This window comes from Strix uralensis, chromosome 7 (assembly GCF_047716275.1).
Source record: "Strix uralensis isolate ZFMK-TIS-50842 chromosome 7, bStrUra1, whole genome shotgun sequence".
NCBI classification, from domain to species: domain Eukaryota; kingdom Metazoa; phylum Chordata; class Aves; order Strigiformes; family Strigidae; genus Strix; species Strix uralensis.
Window position 1 is genome coordinate 8576339 of NC_133978.1, and position 24379 is coordinate 8600717.

The 24379-nt window shown below is 42.1% G+C and overlaps 1 protein-coding gene across 1 annotated transcript in view; it reads left to right on the top strand.

The window, feature by feature from the left end:
- The first annotated feature begins 15700 nt into the window (after positions 1-15700).
- The window catches only part of RTKN2 (rhotekin 2), a 32559-nt gene continuing 23880 nt past the window's right edge, over positions 15701-24379 (top strand). The window contains exons 1-3 of the mRNA XM_074875670.1: positions 15701-15742; positions 19736-19935; positions 22508-22566. Coding sequence (XP_074731771.1) covers positions 15701-15742; positions 19736-19935; positions 22508-22566 — 301 coding nt within the window. The remainder of the gene's footprint in view (positions 15743-19735; positions 19936-22507; positions 22567-24379) is intronic.

Genomic DNA, 24379 nt, shown 5'->3' on the forward strand with positions numbered 1-24379 from the left:
TTTACCACCTCTTTGGGCAACCTGTTCCTGTGTTTCACCACCCTCATTGTCAAAAATTTCTTCCTTATATCTAGTCTAAATCTACAGCAATATAACTGATGTTAAAGCATGCTGCCAATGGGTCCCCTCAATAGCGGAATATCCTTCTAAGCTTTTTTTTTAATACCACAGATATGTGTCTATTTTTGCAAATTTTTGGAAACACGAGCAAGGCTGATTGTGGAGTAGCAGCCCTTTTGAGGTAATAGTGAAATATTGCTCTTCTAAAAACTAATGCTTGAGGCCGTAGTGGTAATACGCTGCAGGGGTTTTTTTATTACTGTGGGAGAAAGCACTGTGGTAAAGTTTAATTCTGTACTAATATATCTGTTCCTTGAGTGCAACATACAGGCAGAGTCCTAAATACTGAGAAAATCCATGTGCATTGATAGATGCCTTTGATGTGATTAAGACATTCCCAGTAAATGATTCACCAGATGGCACATCAAAGAAAGTTACTCAAATTGCATTTCAGAGATTCAGCTAATCTCTAAAGTGTGTGGGCTACCATCCAGGCTGCAACGTTTTGCGTGAGTTAGTTGTCCTGTATTACCTTGTCTAAATGTGATTATTTTCCCTTCTTTTGTCATCAAGCAGTACCAAAAAACAGAAGGGAGGTCAGGAGGGAATAGTTTTGAACTGTGCTTGCCTCCAAATTTGGGGCTTCTGACTATTTGAAGGAGGTCAATGTTGGCAGGACCAGATGTATGGATGTGACCGTGTTTTGGACCCCATTTTCTTGGCTGTTGTCCTCTATTGTCCATTATATTTCTGTTGTGCCTACTGCCTTCCTACCTTCTCCACATCAGGGGAAGGTACTTGGTGCTGATACTCAAAGATGCAGAGGAATGCTATACAGGTGAGGTGAACTTAGCCTGCTGGGATGCTACCTGAGGCTCCATCCACATTTAGAAGAGCTGACACCCACCCACTGCCTCCAGCTGATGGTAATGTGAGAGCCCTCACTGTCTTGGGAACAGAAGATGTTGATGGCTTTGAAGGAGTCCATTGATCTGCAGCCTAAGTTATGTGGTTTTGGTCAGTTAGATCTGAAACCCAGCAACCATCTATCCCCAGTAATTCTTCTTTCGAGATTTCTGAGGGTTTACTTGCACTCTTAAGTATTTGTTTTGCTGGATTGGGATCCAACTCCTCATCTCTTCAGTTATGTACTCCTGATGATCCCATTTGGATGTGTGGTTCAGTTGTTCTCTCAGCATTCGGAGAGGAACAGTCTCCCTTTGATAGATCAGTAAGTGTGCATTTTAGAGTGGAGGATGTGCATCAACTGTTACATGTCTGAGCTTCATCCCCTGTGATTTAAATCTGGAGTGGGTAGAATCTAACACTATCACTTACACAAAGCCCAAATTTACACAGCCATAATGTATGACTCATCTCTGAAATTTTGCCAAGTGCTGGGGAGGCATTATCCAGTTTATTTGTATGCATCTCTCAATATCTCTTTAAACACTTTGCAATAAGATTTCCAGAAGGATAGAAGTTACTTATATGAAACCAGCATGTACCAACCTGCCTGGTACTGCAAGTAAGGTGGAATATTCAGAATATTCAGCTTTTTTTCAGGTAGCGATCTGTATCTGCTGTACTGGGTCCTGTAGTTGCTGGTTTTGGGTGGAGACTGATTATCTGACCTCTTTCTATTTTGAGGGTTCCTACAAGCTTAAAAATCATATTTCAAAAGTGAAGTAAATTTTGTTTGGCTGATAATTCCGCTTTACTGAAGGTGGCTAAAAAAGGGAGTTTTAGAAAATCAGTTTGCTTTTCAAAAGTTACCCTAGCTGTTTATCTTCTGATTTTTTTTCTCATCCTAGAGAAGGAAAATAGGTGAGTCAGTTTTGGTTTTACTTGCAGACACCTTCCCCTTCAGGCTCGCGATGCTGACATGTTTGTGGGGGCCTTTTTCATGTGGCATAGAACTGGATTCACTACAATCGTTTTGGCTGCATTCAGCAGCCTCTGATTCCCTTGTTTATTTACTGGTTGGCTTTGAAAAGGGGTGTCAGAAATTTTTGTCTCTCCCCTTCATGCCCGCGCTCCCAACCCAGGCCTTCAGTGAGTGATCTAGCCAGTTTATAGGAGACATGAATCTGCACAAAGTTTCTGTTGGGGAAGTTTGGTTAAACTATATATGGGTATATAAAGATGCACACAACTGCACATCCATTACCACTGCATACAGATGGGATTGTGAGTTTGGCTCTGGCAAGTAGCACAGTCCCCCCGTTCTGCTGTAAAAGCTGTGCCCAAAATAGGTATGCCTATTCAGCTCAGTTAATTTGTATGCTGGGAAGTGCCGTGTTTTTCTTGGTGTTTGTGTGTGAACCACAAATGCACATGATAATTTGAGTTGGTGAAACTTACCTGCATTTAATATTTACCATCTCCTCTCTCTGTTTATTGGGAGGAAGTAACAAGCAAGTAGTAAAATCTAAGGAAAGTCCTTAGAAACTTGAAAGAAGTATTTTAGTGACTTTTACGGTAGTGGTGCCTTAGACTGGCATTCACATTAGCTTTGCATGCAGATATATTCAGGATACATCAAACATACAACAAAGTTTATTTTACTGCTGCAGGCACTCATACCCACCTAGTAGGAAAGAGACTTTCTGTGGTGTGTTTCTTGCATACTGCTTGAGTAGCACTGTGCTTGCTAAGAGAGCGAAGAGGAAGGAGGAGAACATGAATGTACATCTTGGGTTTGTGTGACTGGTGCTGGTTAGTTGTTGCATATGCTTCTTTGGGAGGGTCTTCGATCTGATCACTGAAAGTCAATTTACTGACTTTTGAAATTAAAAAAAAAAGTCAAGGCTGTGGTTTCAAATGAGTTTTGTTGTCACAGCAACAAGAGAGGCAGCATCTTATGAGAGTGCTCTTGGTCCTGAAGCAGCTTGTCCTGCCCACTTTGCAATCGGCTTCCAGCCTTTCTGCAGACTTTCCAAACTCATTAGTGTTCCCAAAGGTAACCCCTGGCTGGAGCTGACTCCAGAAAGTTGTTTAGCTTTCCTTTTCTGTACCCATACTGTTGCATGCTCTTCTGGGTAAAAAAGAGAACAAAGTGTTCTCTTCTGGGTTGATTTGTACCATTTAGCCCATACCTTGTGAGAGTTGTCAGGTGTGAGATGGCTGCATCATATTTTCTAAAAAACAAGAGAACAAGGTGGGGAGGAGTGTCAGCAGCAGGTCTGGCCTGCATTTCAACCATCTTGATTTTTCCTCAAAAAAAGTTACTTCAGTTAGTTAGAAGGATAAACAAAATATAATTAGCACCTCTCGAGACAGGAGAAGTTGGGGGGGCTTGTTTTTCAACCGAGTTACTCTTTACTGTGCTTATTTTGAAGGGGAAGAGGAACATACCAAGTTACCAATGCCTTTTCCTCAGGGGATGAAAATCTAAGCTCTAAGTTGTAATGTGCAGGAGAATGATCCAGAGCCTTTTAACAAAGGTGTCTTGCTCATGCTCCTCACACTAACAGCCTTTTGAAATCTTCCACAGTGTAGCAGCACCTCTGGCAACAGCACTGGGACCTTGAGGTTTGGTACTCGGGGATGAGTAACAGCAGCTGAATGGGGTCAGGACACCACTGGTGACAGCAAGGGACAAACCTACCATGGCTCTTCAGTTGGGACAGGGTGTTTTATAAGGATGCAACAAACTGGCCTGGCATAAGCCAGCTCTGTTCCCGTTCAGGTATTAATTGTGGGATTAGCTACCAGATTTAAGCACTGAAGAAGAGAGAACAGACCAGAGAGGTGTACAGCAATTGCTGTTCCTAGAGCTCTTCCGAAATGAGATGCAACCTGCAGCAGAAGGGGGGTCATTTCTTTTTGAAAGAAGCTGCCCCGCTCAGAAAAAGAGACTGAAAGACAGAAAAAAACATGTCAGAATATCTTTAAAGAATGATTTCTCCTCAGAGCAAAGCCTTTTCCTCATTGGGACTTATTAAAATGTAGACATTTTCTCCAATGGAAAGAAAAGTACAAAGCATGCCATCAAAGCAGAATTTCAAGCTTTTTCATTCTGATAGCATTCTTTCTGCAACGGACACCGGATGGTGAGGAACATGGCTTTTAAAAGTTCATACCACATGCCTTCCACGTTTGAGGAATTATGTGTGAAATAAATCACACTGACTTCCCAACTGAAAAAAGTGCTCAAATAAGGCCATAAAAGGACTGAGAATTGCCATCTATATCTATAACTAATTAGCTGCTTTGGTGCCTAATCCTATGCGCTGTGGTTTTAAAAGTTTTTAATTTACATAATCAGAGACGTAAAAAGAACAGTGTTAAGCTGTGGTGTCAGATTCAGTCCCCTGCCATATCCAAGCGTGTGGGAGAGCAGTCCCAAGCGCTGCAGGAAGCAGTGGGGCTGTGCTTCACCTTCCCCCGTTCTGCCGCATCCCTGACATCTGTGCCGGGGGCAGAGGGGACTCTGCTTTTTGCAGCAGTATCTTTTGCCAAGGAGGTGAGAACCAGTTGCCTTTAAAGCAGAGGTATTCCCTTCTCCTGGAGTTTGCACTTGACTTTGAATAGACGTATCGGCGTCATAGGGAAAGCACAGCAAGTGGCCATGTTCAGGGGTGGATCATTGTTTACTCCCGTTTAAAGATCCCTTGTGCAATGGAAAACGATGTCAGGGTGTATTTATCTGCTTGCAAATACCAAGTAGGGGATTCTACTGTCGGGTGGGAATGTTATGCTGGTGCATCTATATCAAAAATGTACCCTTGTTATAAGGAACATGCTGAGGAAGAAAGAATTGTATTTCTGCAGAAGGGAGAAAGTATGGCAGAACTATGCTTCACCTCTTTTATGGACAAAAGATCCACTAAAGGCCATGTAATAGCAGCTCACATCAGAGTTATCAAGAACCTGCCTTTAAAGTATAGCCTAACTCAATGAAATGTGAAAACAAAGCAGAACAAGCCAAGAACCAACACCGAACCAAACAGGCAAAGCTTCCACCCAGTCCTACTAGGACAGACACCAAATATCATGTATGAACACGAAAGACCCGTGACTTTAATGCCATCTGAAAATCTACTGATTTTACTGGATGTTTAGGGACAATTTACTTCTATTCCTTCATGGTCTCTCCTCTTTCCTCTTTTCTCCTCTTTCCTCTTTTCTCCTCTTTTCTGATACTCATACGAGCAGTTCATTTTCTAGTTCGCATTATGTGTAAAGGTCTGGGGGATCAACTGCTGGCCTGGGAGAATGACTGGTAGGCTGAAGGTTCCTGCAACTGGGCAGGACATTGAATGGGGGGAATTAATGGGGCTTTCAAAGTAACTGGAGAGGGGCTCACTGAAACCAACAGGCTTCCAGTATGATGAAGAGAAGGAAGACATGATTTACAATAAAGGGATGGACTTAGAAGGAAAGCATTGAGTATTGGTTCCCAAGCACTAGTGAAAGAGCCTGGTTCTCTCCAGTGTTGTAGCTTTGCTGGCAATGTTCAGTATTCACGTCGCAGTCAAGTAACAGCTCAAACTGGGCAAGAAAAGCAACATAGCTGTACAGCCGTTCTGAAGTCCTTTGCCTCTTCTGCAGCAGGTTGCATGTGTCAAGGACAGAAATTTGTTAGACACAGAGGGTGAAATTCACCTGAGCACATGGGGCCAGCATGAAGGCAAGGCATCGTTTGTCCCTTGTCACAGCCGTGCTCTTGTCTAAATGGTACTTATTGTGGGAGTGTTAGGCGCTAGCTTGCTGCAGAAATGGGCCTTTATTTACATCTGGTATTTTGTGCCAAATGGCCTACGTTAAAACAATGTCTGGTGTAGTGCATAATGAAGCATGAGTTCGTTGTCCTTCAAAGGACAATTTTGGTTTTGGTTTTATAATGAATGCTACCCTTTGCAATTGCTAAATCTGCAGTGCTCAGAGCAAGGTGATGGATCGTCTCTACTATTTACCACTTTGAAGACACTGACTGAGCATGTGAGCAGGTTCAGGTAATGGTTTTACACACAAAGCAGTCTTTTCAAAAGAAGGCTCTGAAGTCAATGACATGTTCTCATTCACAGGGGCTAAAAAGTGCAGTGAACTAAAGATATATATGCAGGTAGCAAGCAAATAGACAACACCATGCTCTAGCTATTTTTAACAGATATGTATCTTTGGAAAAATTAAATAAGTAAAAGGCGTGGGAAATATTGTGCTCCTGTCACTGCCACATCTGCAATGAAAACGTAGGAACACTTATAATTTGAAAGATAAATAACAGCTGATATGTTAAAAGGTTCCCGGAAACATGTTTTCACATACATGTCTGTCTTTCAGGCAATAGGTCTTGAAGGCTGCGTGACTAGATACTTCTAGCTCCACATGAGGCTGGAAACTGGAAGAACGTGTCTTCACCAAAGGGAAAAAAAGTATTGTGGCATGGTGCTTTCTATCTTTCCCTCAAATTTCTTGCCCCCAAGATGGCTGTTAACTTTATATAATTTGCAGCCAAGGATCCGCCCAGAGGGAGCAGGAACAGAGCCCAAACTGAACCCATACAAATGGGGCTTGCTCCCATCTCCAGATTGACTAATTTTCCTATGTTAAACTCAGGTGAGCCTTCCCAGTGTGTAAAATTTCCCCAGCAGTTTCTCTTCAAGGCTTACGTGAAAGCTGCCATGCTACCCAGGATTCCAGTTAAGGCACATGGTCAGCTTCCTGTTCTCTGTTGAAACATTTTATCCTAAACTCAGGCTATTTGCTTCAGTAAATTTAATTTAGAAATGCCCAGAGGTGAAACCATTAGCAACAAGAGAATGATTTCTCCCTTACAAAAATCTGAGCCCTCAGAGATGTAGCCTGGAGAAGCCTGTTTGCTATGGATGACTTTCTAGCCAACTATCGAGATGACTGCCAGTAAAATTCAGTTGGCGGCATGTAAACCAGTACGGTGCCAATTATGTATGAAAGTTATTACCCCTAAAATGGTCAAAGATGTAGTTGTTCTGCACCAATTTAGCGATGCCACGTAGTAAGATAATTTAGAAGGAATGCCTAAAAATTTGTGTGACTGGGGCAGTGAGGAGAAAAACCTGTTCAGATTAATAATGTGCGTACTGCCTGCATGAAAGCTGCCAACAAAGTTCTGGGTGCTTCAGTGCCTATCGGTGCCAATAATCGCCTGTTTAAATCAATTCAGCAAGACCATGTACTTGTCTGTGTAGCAGGCAGATGTAACAACACACATATGTGTGTGAAAGAACATGGCCCTCGCTAAAAGTGTGGAGAGAGAATGTACGTTTGGGGAGACACTGAGCGACACAAAAAGCAGCTGAGGAGCAACAACCCACTCGTGCCTTTCAAAGCTCCCTCCTGGGCTGGCGTTTTAAAGATGGAAGTTGGTACAGGTCTGGAAGAGACTGTATGACAGAGCAGGGGCATTTTTAAAAAATGAAGACTACAGTGTGTCCACACTATGAAATAAATGAAGTAAAAATGGTCTTTATGTTAGGTAGTGGCTTGCTTTTGGTTGTGTTTTCACTCACAAAATCTAATGCCTATATACGTAAATAGGATGACTCAGTGTTGCAGAGATTGTTGGTGGACTGGGTCAGGGAAGACATTCCTGAATAGGGAAAGAATAAGAGAAAGCAGAGATTTTAACTTGTTGGTTAAAACTGCCTATTGAAGGCTGTAGTGCACAAATGCTGTTTGCACAAACATATTTGAGACTTATCTTAAAAAGGTGATCCTCTGTGTCCCAGATCAGACTTGGATAACTTCCACTCTGGGTCTGCGTTAGCTGCTTAAAGAACCTGTGATGAAAAATTTACTTGCTGTTTGTTGGGTTTTCTTTAAACAGCCTGATTACATTTTTGTGACACTGTACAAACACACGGTTAGAATCAAGTGCTAGAAATAGCTTCCTAGAACTCAAATTGGTTTTTAAAATAAGCAAGTAAATATATGCATGTGTGTAAGTCATGCATGCATCCAGGCAGAAAGTTATTTTTATTCTTCCAGATGAAATTGTCTGTAAAAACATGAGGTGTTATTTATTGTTACCATTATTTATAATTTAAAATGCTAACAGTGACATAAAGTGTTGTCTCAGCTCGTTTAACAGGCCGTGAAATGGTTAGAAGGATGATAGAAATCTCTGGCAAACCAACCTCAGGTAAAATGTAGTTAATCATATTTGCTGCTCAACCCCTGCTTTTTCATAATGGTGAGTGAATATGGGTCATCTTATTAGGCAAAAAATACTAACATTAGCAAGAAATGTTTCCATGTTGCATTGAGGAGAACATAGGTATAGCCCAATGTCATCCCCTCCCCCTGGTTTGAATTCAAGGGAAACTGGAGTAACAGGAAAAAATACCTGGACTAGCTTTCTGCAGTGAAACCGTGGTGAGCTTGAAGAAGGTATTCTGCCCGTTGCCTCGGCTGTGGGGTGTTCACAGGGCATAGCGTCCCTTGCAGCAAGTTTCTCTCCTTAGATGTTTCTACCTTAGAAAAAAGATATTTTAGTCCCTCTTACATGTGAATGGACAACTTTGATCCAACACTGAAATGATCCAGCAAAAAATCATCACCTGTATAAAAGACGTAGTCTCTGACATCAGACTTATTCCCAGGAACTGCCTTACATCCCTGAGCAGGGTGCCAGAATCGGCCGTGCCATGGCAAATGCTTTCTGTTGCATTATGGCTCTTTTGAGGTTTCATGGAGGCAAGTTATTTCACAGTGCTATTGCACTCTGAGAGGGAGAGGGAAGGGCACTACCTTGACTTTGGTCACTGCTGGCAGGAGAAAACCACAGCTGAGTTCGGATTTTGGGGGAAGTCTGGTGGAGACACAGGGACTAGGGATTCTTGGAATGGAAACTTGAGTGGCAGTTCTAAAAATTTGAATACTTTTGTCCCTATGGAAGTAGTTCTTTAATCTAAGCACTTGAGTGGATGAACTGCTCAATAGATTTTTGGTATCTAATTCTGTGAGAAATGGGACATAATTGCAAGCCAGGTTTTCTGTAAGGACCAGAGGCTTAAAACCTCCGATAAAAATTTCCAACCATAAATGCTGCTTTTAAAAAGTATATTGATAGGAATGAGATTTTCTCTGTTTTTTACTGTGTTACTTCCATGAAATAACATTTGCCTTAATCCTTCTTGTTCTGACTCTCTTTCTTGGCCTGATCCATATGACAAATGCCCATTTATGCAGCTGATACCTAACTCAGGACTTAGAAAAATGCAGAAAAACCATAGTTTTGTGACAAGGCAGGAATAGCTATAGATGGTTATAGCCCTAAGTATAACTGCCAAAACTATTGAGACAAACCAATTGCTTACTGATGACACATATTTCTTAGGGCAAAGTGAGATTTTGCAGTAAACTATAGATGCCTACCCATGCCCCTTTGAATATCCTCCCTGAGACAGGATCAAAACAATCCAAAAAGTGTGTGAAATGCACAGAAATAGCATCTGATTCACTAGTCCTACGAGACATGGGCTATTGTGCCTCAGTTATTTGGGACAACAGCTGTCACCTCAAAATGTGCCTTGGTAAGGGGCAGTCGCTGTTTACTTCCTTAACAATCCTGCAGTGCAGGGGGAACTTGAATGCCTGTGGCTGCCCAGAGGACGGCTTATGTTGCTCAGCCTCCAGACAACATTGTGTGCCATTTTTCTCTCCCTAGATGCCTACACTCCAGTACTTGGAAAAAATCAGACCAGACTGCAAACTCACTTCAGGCAGAGATGGTTTGCCAAGTATTGTATTCTGCAGAGATATTCTAAATCATATGGGAAAAAAAAGATACCATCTGCAAATACTCAGTCTGTATCCACCTTCAGACAAAAAACCTGTTTCTCTAACTGGAGAATCTCTCCTTTCTCCTGGGAGATTGCTGTCAGAAGTGGTATTACATCTGCTCTCCCAGCAATAGATGGTAGTCCTCTGGCTATCAAAAGGAAGGTGATTTCTGTCATTATTTTCTCATACAGGAGTTTAGATTTGTGATATTCTCAGCACACTTATTCCCTGTTTCAAATTGAAAATGGCAATCCATTTAAATGATCCCGTGACTTTTCACTTGCCTGTGCAAGATCAGTTAGGAAAAATCATAACAGACCTGACCCTAAAACCAGAATGTATAGTGCCCAGTTAGATTCTCACGTGACACAAAATGGTGACTTCACCAGCAGGCTGCCCAGCAGACATTTGGATGCAACTGTCTCAGATATTTTATACACCAAACACCACCTGCAATAAATGCAGAAGAAATCAAAGCAGGACTGTATACCCAACAGAGAAATCCTGGTATAAAGGTATGATATGGGAGTGACAGTGTAGAACCCCTGAGAAATCCTTATTGTACTGAACATCCCTTTAATATTGAGCAGCTGAAAGGACCTCTTTGGGTTTATATAGCAGTATCATTTTTGTATTACTATAATTTCTCTGTGTGTGTAAATGTTCCCCTGTTAGCAATGGATCCAACTAGCCAATTTCAACCAGCTCTGGTGTTGAAAGGAATTAAAGATAATTTCATTCCTTCAGCTGCTGTGGAGATAGGAAGTCACATAGAAAAGAGAGACCATATAAATTTCTAAACTTAGGGAAAGGCTGCAAAACTCATGCTTTGTTAGACACTATGTCCACATTAAGTGTCTTCTCAACTGGAGGAAGGCTTCTAGTGAAGCTATCAATCACCTGTGAGGATTCTTGTCTAACGGGATGCTTCTGATGGGGCTGATTCTGTACTTATGTGGGGACCACATGTGAATTGGCTTCAAAACCAATATCCCCGGTCTCCCAAGCAGAAACAGAAGAATACATGTGACTGGTCTACCTCAGTTAACCACACTGCATACACATCAAACTGCAGTTTAAAGTCATGCAGTGTTTAATTTGATTTTTAAGGTTTTCAGGTTTGATCTCAGAAATTGTTTTCCAAATTCACATGGGGATGGATATTTTGTAACTTGCTATTTCTGTTATGAAATGTATTTTGAGTGCATTTATCTCATATATGCTGATTTGAAGAGGCTACAGTAATTTAATCTGGAGGCATTTCAAGAGGGGATTGTCATCAGGAGTACTGGGAGGAGCCAGTTTCTGGACTCTTATCTGGAAAAAAGGAAAAACAATTCCTTGTGCTTTTTCCGCCTTTTACAGTTTCTTTCAGAAATCCTACAGGAATATACAACCATCAAGGAAATAGTTCATTGAAGCACCTGGTATCAATGTTTTTGTTGATGGCATCGCACAGACACGTGGCCCTGGTGCTATCTGGAGCAGTAGAGCAGTTGAAGGAGGACTGCAGAGTATTAAAAAACCTTGAGCAGAAGATGAGAAAGCTCTCAGGGTAAAATTAATCTGAGAACACCTGAAATAATAAGAGTTTAAGCTATTCTGGCCTCTGTGTCTAATTATCAGAGAAAGGTAAGGATGATGCATCCTAGCTAATTTAGGCACCTGCATGTTTGAGGCTGACGTCTTCAGTGACTGAGTCCATTGACTACCTTAGAGAAGATAACCACTTCACACTGCTCAGTTAGGTAAAATGGAGCCTACAGACTTTTCTCTTGCCGTTGCTTTCACCTTGATAGGGTTAGGCTTTAGTTCACTGTTGTTGGCCAGATGATTAATATTCACCTTATCCAATCAAAACTGAAGCAGCAGCACATGACAGTAATTTTGACTTTGGTTTGTAGGACTACATGTTGACTTTCTGCCCAGCTAAGCGAATAGAAAGACTTCAAACTGACCTCAGCAGGTTGAAATGAAGAATTGAGTTACCGAGGCTAATAATTTTGCCTTTTAACTTAGCCCTGGCTTCAGTAAGCATTCAGGTAAACACCCTAAATTCCAGAGTCTCTGCCCATTTAACTAATCTATAATGGTCCTATGTCATGGTAATCAAAGTCAGTGGCAATCAATGGCAACTGTTTGCTTTCCAGTTTAAATAAGTAGAAGTTAGTTATAAAAAGCCTTGCAAATTCTTTTCCATGCGTCCAGTAAAATCTTCATATATTTCCATTTAGGATAAATCTGAATAGGAATTGAATAGATTTCTACTGGCACACTCTGATGATATTCAAGGAGTAGGTGTAGCAAGCTGTGGGAACTAAGAAATTAAGAAAAATATTGCAGTTCTGTCAAGAGTAGGTGTAGACATTTTGTACCTGCTAAACCAAAATGATGGGCCTAACATTTAAAATAATATGCTGATGTAACACTTGAGCAGAACAGTGATTTAGATAGACAATGATCTTTCCTCTGCCATCCAGTTTCCCTAATACTAGAAGGAAGCCAAATGCTTTGCAATGCAAATAGAGTGGCAAATAAAAGGATGGTGTGAAGGTGTGATTCATGTGAAATAAATGTTTCACTTAAGAAACCCCAGAAGGCACGATATAGATCCCCTATTTAATTCACCCTACCCCCTTCTGGCTTCTCTGCACTACTGCAGCGGTGACTGCACAGGATTTTCCTTGGGTTTCTTTGCCCTTCCGTGGAGGTTTGTCTGGAGACGAAAACAAGGTTACAATGCTTCCTTTTTTATTGTTGCTGTCTGCTGGGATTACTCTTAAATTAGGGAGCAGAACCGTTGCTAGCTGAATGCCAAATCTCTGTATAATATACACGGCATAAAGCCTTCTTCATTTCAAGTTCATATGTGTGCTAAAACAGCAGGACAGCGTAGCTGGAGGTAGGCTTGGGAGTGCGGAGAGAACATCTTGCCCTGTACAACACCTGCAGAAATGCCATTTAAAGCGTCAGTCTCATGTTCCCTTAAGAGAAAGGACTAGAAGTTCAGTGAAATGTTTAATTTTTTAATTATCTGACAGATCAACTGAATTATGAAGCATGATTTTATAAAGAAAAAAGCAAATGTCTCTAGGAAGTGAAGGCAAAAGAGGACCAAAGCAGAAGCAGGTCCAAGAGCGTGAAAAGCCAGACTTTGCAGTAACATGTTTCTAATGTAGTGGAAAAATGGGCATTTAAACCAGCTCAAGAGCAGATATACACTGAGCTTGAGAAGATACTATTCATGTTAATTAGGGCTGAGTCCTACATGTTTAACTCCTACTGATTTCTTAAGAGTTCCAATTCAAGTCAATGTCAGTAGGAACGTGTAAGGGCTGTAGGCACGGGCTCTTTACACTATTAGTAGTCACATTTTGGGACTTATTAAGACTAGGATTTGTTGAACAGACTGTACTGCAAAACCATGCTAATTAGCATCTAAAATTCTTGGAAAGCTGCCACAGATTCCTGGGAGCTGTCTACACCACCAGCAGAAATGGCTTTAGAGATGCTGATTGCCTGAAATAGGTTGGGGCATAACTTGTCCTTTTGCAGTGATTTTTATGATATCCACATAGCCACCCTGGCTTTTAACAAACTCCTTTTGGTGCACACCTGAGACAGCTGTTCTCGGTAGTCTCACAGAGAGAGTTTCTGGAAAACTTGAACCATTGGGTTTGTCCTACAGTCTAGCCTGGACTCCTGAACTGCTTGGGATGATGCTGGGTGAAAGGTGGGTTTTTTTATGTGTTGTATTAGTTTTCTGTGGTAGTGCACTATCTTGTGAATTGGTGAATGAATTTTGGTAAGGCAGAATTACAGTGATTCTTTCCTTATTTATCTCTACAGTAAGGCTATAATTTCCAGCTGCTCCCATAGTTTACATAAAACTCAGCAAAGGGTTTAGGCATTGGTATTTGTTGAGACTGGAGCTCCTCCTCACTTACTTTGGTCAAGCATTGTTTCAATGATAATGCAGTTCAGTTAACTTGAGACTTTACTCGTTTGGTTTCAATTCCAGGAATGGTCTCGCCATGACATGTTCCTGTTTCTAGTTTTCCACTGTAGCCCAGAAAATTACTTTGAGATTTTCGAGGCTCAAATCCCATCCCTGACTGATTCAGGAGAGGCCAGACTGCACCTTAATAGATATTCCTTACTGTGAAGCAAAAGGGCACTCTGATTTGGCATCTTGTGCTCTCCCCTCTTTTGATGGGTCTCTGTCGATGTGTCTGAAATCCTGAACTCTGTAGCAGAGATGGGAATGCGAGGCTCCTGCTGGGATGCATGAAGCACCAGGCTTACACGGAGACTTTCCTTTTGATCTCTCTCAAACCCACTCTTAGATATCTCAGCTATTCATATGCAGCTTGTAAGGATCATACCCTGATTAAGCAAAAGCCTTTTGGCTCCCTGATGGGATTTCTCCACAGGATGTAGTGCAGAAAGACTTCTTTTGAGAAAGTCGCAGTAGCTAAAGAAAAGGGAGGAGTATCCAAAACCAGGAAAAAACATAGTGTCTATAAAAATATAACCTAGGGTAGGGCTTCCAGTTGTGGCATGTGTCCTGCCAATGGTACGCAGAAGACTTCCGGATGGTATGAAGGTATGCCTCCTTACCCTCAGGAAGATGGCCCAAGATGGAGACAGGAACTGCTGGTCTCTGCCTCGAGGTGAGACTCAAATACTTCGGAGGGAGGCAGAGCTCCCTGTTCCCTGCCTTCCACCAAGGAACACATACCTTTGGTCATGAAGTTCATGATTTTCCTTGAAGGCTAGCCCCCTGCGTTTGTGTCCCAAGTTGTAAATGTCAGGGGGAAAGCGGAGTCGCCAAGCACCTGTATGAAATCCTGATGAAGCAAGGAGGCTTTTCAAATTTTTCTTTCTAACTGCATTTTCTTATATTTTAAATAAGCATATGTTAGCTGGGAGACTTCTGTCTTCTGCAGAAAGCTGTTAGCGACACTGTGTATCTCACTCCTTCCAGCACATTTTACTTCTTGCAAATGTTGACAACCATGTGCGAAGCAATGAGGATCTGTGCTTGTGACCATCACCCACTGAGGAGGAATTCAGAGAGGAAAGCCAAGAAATCAGGGACGAGGGGTGGATGGGAGACACTATTTTGGCTCATTTGTTGCATCTGCTGAAGACAACCAGAGCTGCAAAACTGGCAGCAGAAGAGAGAGATGGCTCCCATTGCTCTCCAGTCAATCCAATGAATAATTAATGCACTTTTATTTTAATATATAGTAGTATAATATACTTTTCACAATACATGCTACGAGCACAGCTATTGACGTACCATCATGTTAAAGGTGCATAATTAAATGAACTGCAGGAAACCCAGAACATGGTTAAAAATTCATGGCTTGCTTCAGCGCAGTGGTGGCTGGGGAAGCAGCTGTGGGCCTCCCCGCGCCTTCCCAGAGTATTGACCAGAAAAAGCAGCAGAGGCCTATTTCAGAAAAGTAAATTAACACGGGGCAGAGAAACGGGGAGCCAAGAAAGGTATTGTCTCGAACGTCATTATTCAACACTCGCTATTCTGGAGTTAAGAACGCTATTAATGACAGTTAATATCGCGTTGCGGCGGGTTTATCTGCAGCATCAAAGCGGGCATTCCCGCGGCCTTGGCCGCCCGGCGGCCCGTGCGTCGCCCCGGGCACAGAGCGGGGGCTCCCCCCCGCCCGCTCCCGGCGGCACCGCCTGCGCTGTCGCGCTGTTGTCGCGCGGGGGTGGCCGGAGCCCACGGACGCCGCAAAGCGCGGAAGTCCCCGAGCAGCCGGCGGGGGGGGGGGGAGAGGGGCGGGGCCGCGGCGGCCGTTGCGGGGGGCGGGAGTTTTGAACGGCGGCGCCGCGGAGGAGGATGCGGCGGCGGTTCGTGCCGGGCGCCGGTGGCGAGGAGCCGGTGAGCTGCGTGCGGGCGGTGTGGGGCCGAGCGAGGGAAGGCTCCGATGCAGGTGCCGTCCGTTAACGGCTCAGGCCGGCTGGCGCCCGCTCCCGCTCGGGGGGGCGGCACGTCCGTTCCGGCGGCGGGGCTGCCCGTGGGGCTGCTGAGCGGCCCCCGCGGCAGCCTGCTTACTGGGGCCGGGCCGCGGCCCCGGCGGGAGGCGGCAAGGCCGGCGGCGGTGGTGTGCTGGGGGGGCCGGCCGCCGCCGACCTGTCCCGATAAAGGTGACGCTGCTGTGGTGGGCTGAGCGGGGACTCGGGGCGTGGAGCTGAGCCTTTCTAGCTCCTTCATCTTTTAGCCATTGGTTCTCCTATTAACGAAGATTTATTAAACCTCGGTTCACTTAAAAACCGGAATTCGTTGAGCTCCATTGTCTCTGTAAAGCTGTTACCGTCAGTTGCAACAAATACTCGTTCGTGTGCCTAGCTAGAGAAGTCCCCAAGCTGGTGTCTTGACTTCACAGCCTTTTTTAGAATACTCTCTGCCTGACTAATTTCTTATTTTAAATAAATATAATAGATCTATGTGGTTTAAATGTAAGCCACTGTGGTAATAAATCAGAAATATACCTTGGAATATTCAAGATATCAATTAAATAAAGTAAAACTTGAATCTGTCCTACCTTCAGCAGTATCCATATAATTTTTCTTAACTGTTGTTGGTTTTTTTTTTCTTTGATTTGTGACTCCATCACCTATTGTAAAACTAGAAATTCTTTAAAATTTCTTATATTCTAGGTATACTTAGGTGGGGAATACAAAGACTCTTTCTGAAAGTATTGCTTAGGCAGTTCTGGAGTACGGGGCTGAAAAATCTCAACAGCTGTTAGTAATCTTGCCTGGGTTATGCTGCCACTGGTGGGGAAGGATGGAGACCACAAGGGAAGCAGTGCATTAGTAGACAGCATATGGCAAAACAGTGCTGTGTCATTCCTCCAAGTCCAGATGGTGTGCTCATATTTTTAGAAGGAACTGGAAAAAAAAAACCCAAAAAAACCTGACCAGTTTTTTTTGGTAGACATGAAGAACTTCATATATTCCAAATCAGGCTGCTAAGTCATTCCTTCAGATGAGATTTATATGGTGCGATTATTTAAGGTATGGCCCAACAACCAGTTAATGCTAGTCCAGGATATTTTATGTGAGCCTGGCTGAGATGTAGCATGGACTAAATCCTTTGTGTAGTTCTGAAAGTCCTGATATGGATACATGCAGATGCCCCAAACTCAGAGAGTTTATTTCCTCACTATAGTTATGTTACCAGATGATAGACCTGGAGAGGAGCCACGGTCTGTGCTGGGTCAGAGCAGAGGCCTGCTGCCCTGGGAAATGTTAGTTCGCTCTTCTGAGATGAAATTTGTAACAGCTGATGTATTACTAGGCTTAAAGAAAGAGTAATTATTTCTTAGGGGCAGGTGTGGGCTTTGCTTAGCTTTTCATAGCTATGTAAAATCTGACTCTGAATAGAAGAAGATTGATGAAAGCTATTTTCTTCTCCTTTCCTTCTGGGATGAGTGATGAGAAAAAACATGGATACAGAAGCAGGTGCTGGGGATGTGGAGGTGTTGGTGCACTGCTTTATCCTGCACAGGTTGTGGTTGAAACTTTGGAAAGCAAATCCATGAGGGGGATAACTGGGGTAGTCTGCAGTGCCATAGTGGGTCTCAGGCCTTTGTGTATCAACTGTAGGGAATACCAGCAGAACTCCTACAGAAAACATCTCTGATGTGAGCTTTGGGAGCTGTTCAACTCCTCACTGGTGCCAGAGAACCTGTGTCGTGGTAACTTGTGCATGTTCAAAGCCTTTATCACGGAGTCTCAGATTGAGAGTTCTTAGTTTCTGGAGAGTCCTCTGTACTTTATTATTGTACTCCTTCACTGTGGTGTCTAGTCATCATCTGTGTTCTCTCTGTGTGACTAAATTGTCTTAAACACTGACAGATTCAATAGAACACATATTTTTCCTGCTTTGCCTGATTACACAAGCCTGGGGTCTTTATCATCTTGGGGGAGGGGGAACCCACCTCCTTTATTCCCCAACGAAAATGAGAAATTATGTTTGCGTATGGGGGCTTAGTGACTTGCTGGCTCTTGATGTGGGGCAGAAGAACCTTCTGTATGGCTCTAGGTCCTGTTTTAGCAAGAAGGAAGTTGTCTGTAACAGAAGAGGTGGGAAGTAGGAGAGGCTTACACTGCTGAAGGGATCTGATAGCCTCTGGGTTTTTATAATAGTGTTCTGAGGTGGCTGGGGGTCAGCTCTGTTTTGGATGCTGTGTAGTGGAGTATTACAACTTGAGCATGCAGCTGTGCTGGTGCTGAGTGTGGCTTGTGGACTGGAGCTAATTTTCCTTTAGGGTAACAAAGGAGGGTGGTTTGGAAGGAGAAATGCCCTGTGAGCAGATGGAACAGCAGCTGAAACTTTATGTATCTTTCCATTATGGCATCAGGCCTTCAAAACCAATAAAACCCAGTCCTGCAAAGTTGGGAGGGAATGAGTGATGACTATGTAGGGAGCTTCCACCTGCCTCTTGTGACTGCTATGAAGGGTCACTTTCTCATGTCAAAGGCAGCTAATGACAGAGTGAGTCCTAAGTAAAGAAGAAAATTGTCCACATTACCCTTTTCATGGGTTCTGGATTTCTCAGGTACTTGAGTTGTGGAATTAGCTCCCTCTTGTTTCTGTCCTGTTCAGAGGCTTGAGGGAGAGCAGTTGCCAGTACTTTTCTATCAGCTGAAACACTGAACTTGTAATTTCAAATTACTGTATGATGAGTTTCATTCAATTGCTTATAGATCCATCCCCAAAGCACTTGTTTTGAGTTCACATGTGCTATAAAACTGAAAACTGGCATGATGCTTTTAATTCCAGAGGTCGTTGGGACACTCTTGCTCAGTGTTGAAAAAGGTTCACTCATCACCGACTTGCAGTGTATTTGCAGTGCAACCCTGCAATGCATTGACAACACTGTTTTTTTGTGTCAGAAATACTTGGTTTGGGCAGGGATGGCCACATAACAAGGAAGTGTGTATCAGAGTCATCAGTGTCATCTAGCACACCTTTTGGAGACAGCAAACTGTCTGTGATCCTTCACCTTAATTATCTTCTGGCTTGGTGTGGATTGACCTCTTTGAAGTGGCAAGTGAGGAGTAGGAAAAAGTTGACTTCCTAGAAGTTTTTATAATATCTTAAAAAATCCCACTCCTTAAAAAAAACCAAACCACAGAGTGATGCAGAATTCTAGTGACTTGACAGGCAACTCTATCTTATTTTGTAGTTTTGAATGAAAAGTGTGGATGGCTGTGCCAGCAGGCAGGGTGTGACCCTTGTGTAGTGTTGAAGCTACCACAGCTGTTTGACTTTCAGTTCATGGCCTGAAACAGTCAAATATTGGGATATTCTCCTTTTTTTGCTTCTGGTGTTACCCAAATTTTATATCAACCAGAAGTGAAAAAAACGTGGTTTTAAAACACTTTTTAAGATGGCCAAAGAAGTAATGAGGTTGAATTTCTGATTTAAAATATTTCAGATATTTTCATGAATTTAGAGTTTATTTTGGTAGGGATCACTGTAAAAAGTGGGATGTTAATTTATAAGCTTTGTTCAGTTAGGCCCCTCAATGACCATATGAGCGGACCATATGTTATTATTCTATGAATGACACATTGAGGCACATGCATTTTTAGTAACTTTCAGATGCTACGGTGAGTTTAATGTTACTACTTGGTTTGGAATTTGCATGTAGAATGGATATAGTGAATCTGTTACATCCTGTGTTTTACTCTTTTGTTCTTGAAGAGGGAACCATCATTTTACATTTAGTAACCATCGTAATGGCTGTATATAATTAAAATTTAGGGTTTTCTGCCCCAACTGTGAAATAAGTAGAGCTTGCTAAAAATTCAGGATATTGTTAGTTTTGTTTAGTCCTTTGTTTATCTTCTGCATATCTAGGAATGTGACATCCAAGAGAAGATGAACTTTGAAATCCGCATGAGAGAAGGCATCTGTAAACTACTTGCAGTGAGCACACAGAAAGACCAACTCTTGCGAGCGGTTAAAAACCTGATGGTTTGCAATGCTCGTATACTTGCATACCGGACAGAGCTACAGAACCAAAAAGAAGAGCCGACCTCGTGCAGAACTGAGAAACGGTGAGTAACAGCTCCAGTTCAAATGGAGCATTATGAAGCAGGCTTACGTGAATTCATAGCCTGTCTAGGAAAGTGGATTTAAACCCTTCTGTCTGCCCCCATACAAACATACATTACTGCTGCCATAAAACATTATTTTGTAAGACCGTTCCAGTATCTTCTTTTTACTGTAGAAAAGTAAATACAAGTCATATTTTTCTGGGTAGATTTTATTATTGACATTAAACTATAATTCAGCATCTGGATATCATGTAACATAATAGACATATTTTCTTGATTACCTTTAGCATACAAAAAGGTACCTAACCAAGTCTGAAGGAACGAAACAAAACTATCCAAGTCAGAACACACCTATTTCTACTTTTCATCCTTTCTATTGTTAAGGTCCCTTTAATGATGGAATCATCATGGTTAATTGGTACCCTCTGCTGGCCACTTCTCTTAACTACAGTGAAGTAATAAAAAAATACAATAAATATGAAGAAAAATCAGTTTAGCTGAAAACATTCTCACATTGTAACTCCTGGATGAGCTAAAGTATATGTGATTTATTTGAATAATGTTATAATTTTTTGCCTAATGGAATATATTTTGGGTGCTATTTTGAGCATCATGGTGCAGAGACACTATTGCTTGCAGATTATTACTTTAATGAAATATTACATTACAATGTAGCATAGAAACTCTTTGAGTACATGCTTAGCTCCAGTTAATTGTAGCAATAGGAACAGTCCTGCTACTTTTCGCTTTCAGAAATGTGGTCTTATATGAGAAATTTGTTGAAGGAAAGAACTACATTTTCTGACTCATTCAACTACTATCGTGAAAGCTGATTGTGAAAATTAGCACTTATAACTTGTGGTATTCTGTAATTATTGCAGTTGTAGTGCTTTTTTCTGTTAAGATGAAGACCTTTAGAATCATAGAATAGTTTAGATTGGAAAAGACCTTTAGATCATCTAGTCCAACTGTTAACCTAACACTGCCAAGTCCACCACTTAACCACGTCCCTAAGCACCACATCTACACGTCTTTTAAATACCTCCAGGGATGGTGACTCAACCACTTTCCTGGGCAGCCTGTTCCAGTGCTTGACAACCCTTTCACTGAAGAAATTTTTCCTGATACCCAGTCTAAACCTCCCCTGGCACAACTTGAGGCCATTTTCTCTTGTCCTAACGCTTGTTACTTGGGAGAAGAGAGCAACACCCTTCTCGCTGCAGCCTCCTTTCAGGTAGTTGCAGAGAGCAATGAGGTCTCCCCTCAGCCTTGATTTCTCCAGGATAAACAACCCCAGTTCCCTCAGCTGCTCCTCATAAGACTGGTGCTCTAGACCCTTCACCAGCGTTGTTGCCCTTCTTTGGAGTCGCTCCAGCGCCTCAGTGTCTTTCTTGTAGTGAGGGGCCTAAAACTGAACACAGTTTTATCACTTTATAGTGATTAATCTTTTATTTATGTTTTTAACAATGGAACAATATCAAGTATGTATATATGCTGATTTACTCAACTCCTGGTCTTTGATGTCAGTGACCACAGAATGGTGATGGCACATGTCCAGAACAGGGCAGAAATATTGGGAGATATATCTGAACAGCCGTATTGTTTACTTGATTTGTGTCTGTCATGCATTGCTTAGAGTTCTGTCTTAAGGTGTCCTTTGAACGCCTTTGAACGTCAGTGGAGGTGATTAGAAGAGATGTTTGCTATAGAGTTATTTCTCTACTATTTAGTTCATATCTTTGATAGTTGGTAGTGCATCTGCAGTTCTTTTTTCAGTATTTGCTCAAGACTGGAATTTGGTTAAAGCTTAATCCAGGTAAGATGATGATGGCTGAGAGAGAAAATTCTAGGGTTTTCAAGTGAAATTTGTCCCTGTTTCTTGTTATGTGGGTCTGTAATTTGTGAGTTCTGAAGATATTGTAACTGCCTCTGGAAGTCAGGATATTGGTAGCTGCTATAAATTTGCTTTTCACCTTTTTCAGTTAGGAGTTAGGAGCAGTGGCAGATACAAGGAGAGCACGCTGTTGTTACTCATTATCTACAGATTGTTTTGACTCAATTTAAGGTTGACCTTGAGATTTACACTCTGGCTACTTAGCATGTCTGCCGGCGTGTAAAATCACAATATTAACAATGCAACATTTTGTAATTGGTCTCCATTAATGGAGGAGGAGGCAATTCTCTAACCAATAATAGAACCGATAAATTACGTTGCTTATTCATTGATGTGTATAGAAGGGGAAAAGTTGATAATGTATATGATTCTGTTGGAGCTGGAAAAGATGAGGAAGATGAATCTATTTGTGTTTTAATACCCAGGTTAAATAAGCTTTGGAGTAAAATCTTCTAGGGAATTAAGAAAATAGATGGTATACCCTCCTTCCAGATTGTCCTCAGGAATCTAATGACTCCTATCTTAAACCAGAGATACCAAGTTTTAACTTTAAAAAAAAGCGCTTGAAATGAGCTCTAATGTGAAAACCCTGACACTTTTTAATGTTTAAAGGGTTGAGTTTTAGAAGTCTAAATGCACAGATCTCAAGCCTTGTTTTTCGTTTCTTCTTTTTGGCAGGTCTTCAGAAAATGGGACAAAAGACCGGGTGGCATGCAAAGCAAAGGTTGCTATATCAGGTAAGCGGCTGCGTAGTCACTTAATTATAGGAGCTGATTGGCTGGATGGTAACTTATAATACAAATTACACAAACAAGATGGTATTTTTAAAGTGCATATGTGGTTCAGGGGCATAAATCCTCTTGTGCTTCAAGGGGACTTGTGCTTTTAAGTCACACACGTGCTTTTGAAGATCCTACCTAGTATTTCCATTTTACTTTCAGGGACTTTCACAGTGGGAAATTCCTTCTTCTGTTTGTCACTAAACACAGAATACATTTCAAAGCTAAATAAGTATAAATGTGCTGATAACTTTTTTTTACCCCCACAAAGAGAAACTTTGATGTGATCATACTGTGTATGTCTAACCTGACCTGCTTCATTAAAAATAAAATAGTGTAGAAGGACTCACTACTTAAACTGTTAATTCTGCATATTTTGACATATCTTTAAGCAAGGCAACTTCTAGTAGAAGAAGAGTGATGAGCACATGGTTCAGTAATGTTTTCTGCCAGAACAGCTGTTTGCAGAATGTGTATCTGTCTTTCCTCCTTATGGTAGTTGGATGAAAGCATCTGTTTGCCTGTCTGTGCTGTGGTTGCACCTTTCTTCAGATTTATAGAGTTATCTGCAGTGAAGACTTTAGGATCATGTAATACACTTTTTGTTATGTTTAGAAGATAGGAATTGTGTAAGGACTTTATTTTTAGTATGAAAAATTTGTTTAGCATATGAAACATTTAGCTAGTTTCTTTTGATGGGACAAGAGAATAGAAGGGTGAAATACACCACTTCCTATTACGTGCCATCTGTTAATGATCCTGTCCTGTTACTAACATAGTGGTTCTCAAACTAGAGGTTATGATCCTCAGAAGTATGGCATAGATCGAGGCGAAGAAGAGAAAGAGGCATCAACTACCTCATTGTGAACTCAAGTCTGTGAGTGCTGGGATGCTGCCATGCCTCCAGATACCCGTGTCAGGAAGCCTAGTCAGGTCCAGTTTACAGCAGCAAAACCTCAATGTTCTTCTTGGCCTCTGCTGAGAGATTTATGCTTTCTATAGATCACCTGTTATTAACTTGTTATTTTCCACTGTGTGTGCCTGAGAAGCAGAGAACTGGGGTACATGAGATGTAATTGTGGGGACAGGCTTGTACCTGCTTGGCAGGGGCAGGAGCCTCTGGGCAAGGTACATGATTGGGACGTCATCCTGAGATGACGTTAATACATGCCTCGCCGGTTCCTCCTTGTGTTGTCCTCTGACCCATTACCCTGTGTCCATTTAGCATGCTGAATCAGGTCCTCTCTGCTTCCACAGATGCAGTATGTTCATGTCTGTAGTGTCCCATTATTCTTCTTTCCCTGTCTTTCCCAATCCTTGTGTAGCAAATTGGGCATGCTGCATTTCTTCTCTCTTGTATGCCGACCTTCAGTGGATTTGTGACTGGAGTTGCCCTGCGTGTTTGGAAGGCACGAGTGCGTCTGCACGTGGCTGCCTTGTTGAGAAACGCAGTTGCGAATACAAGCAGCGTGAATCAGGAGATGTCGTGACTGGATTGTCTGGGAGAGGTTGGAAATGAGGAGTGAGTGGTAGTCCATGTAATATGACAGGGCATGTAATTTAAGAATTGAAGGTAAAGAATGGATTTTTTTAGGGTAAAGTAATCCATCCACTTATAAATATATTGGCGTATCATATGGTTAGTACATGCCAGAAGCTTAGACTATTACCAAAAAAAAGTGTGATCATGTGGCCAACACCAAAAGTTCAGGAACAGCTATGCAGGAGTACTGAGGAATGTACTCCTACAGAAAGCAACTGTATGTCAGAT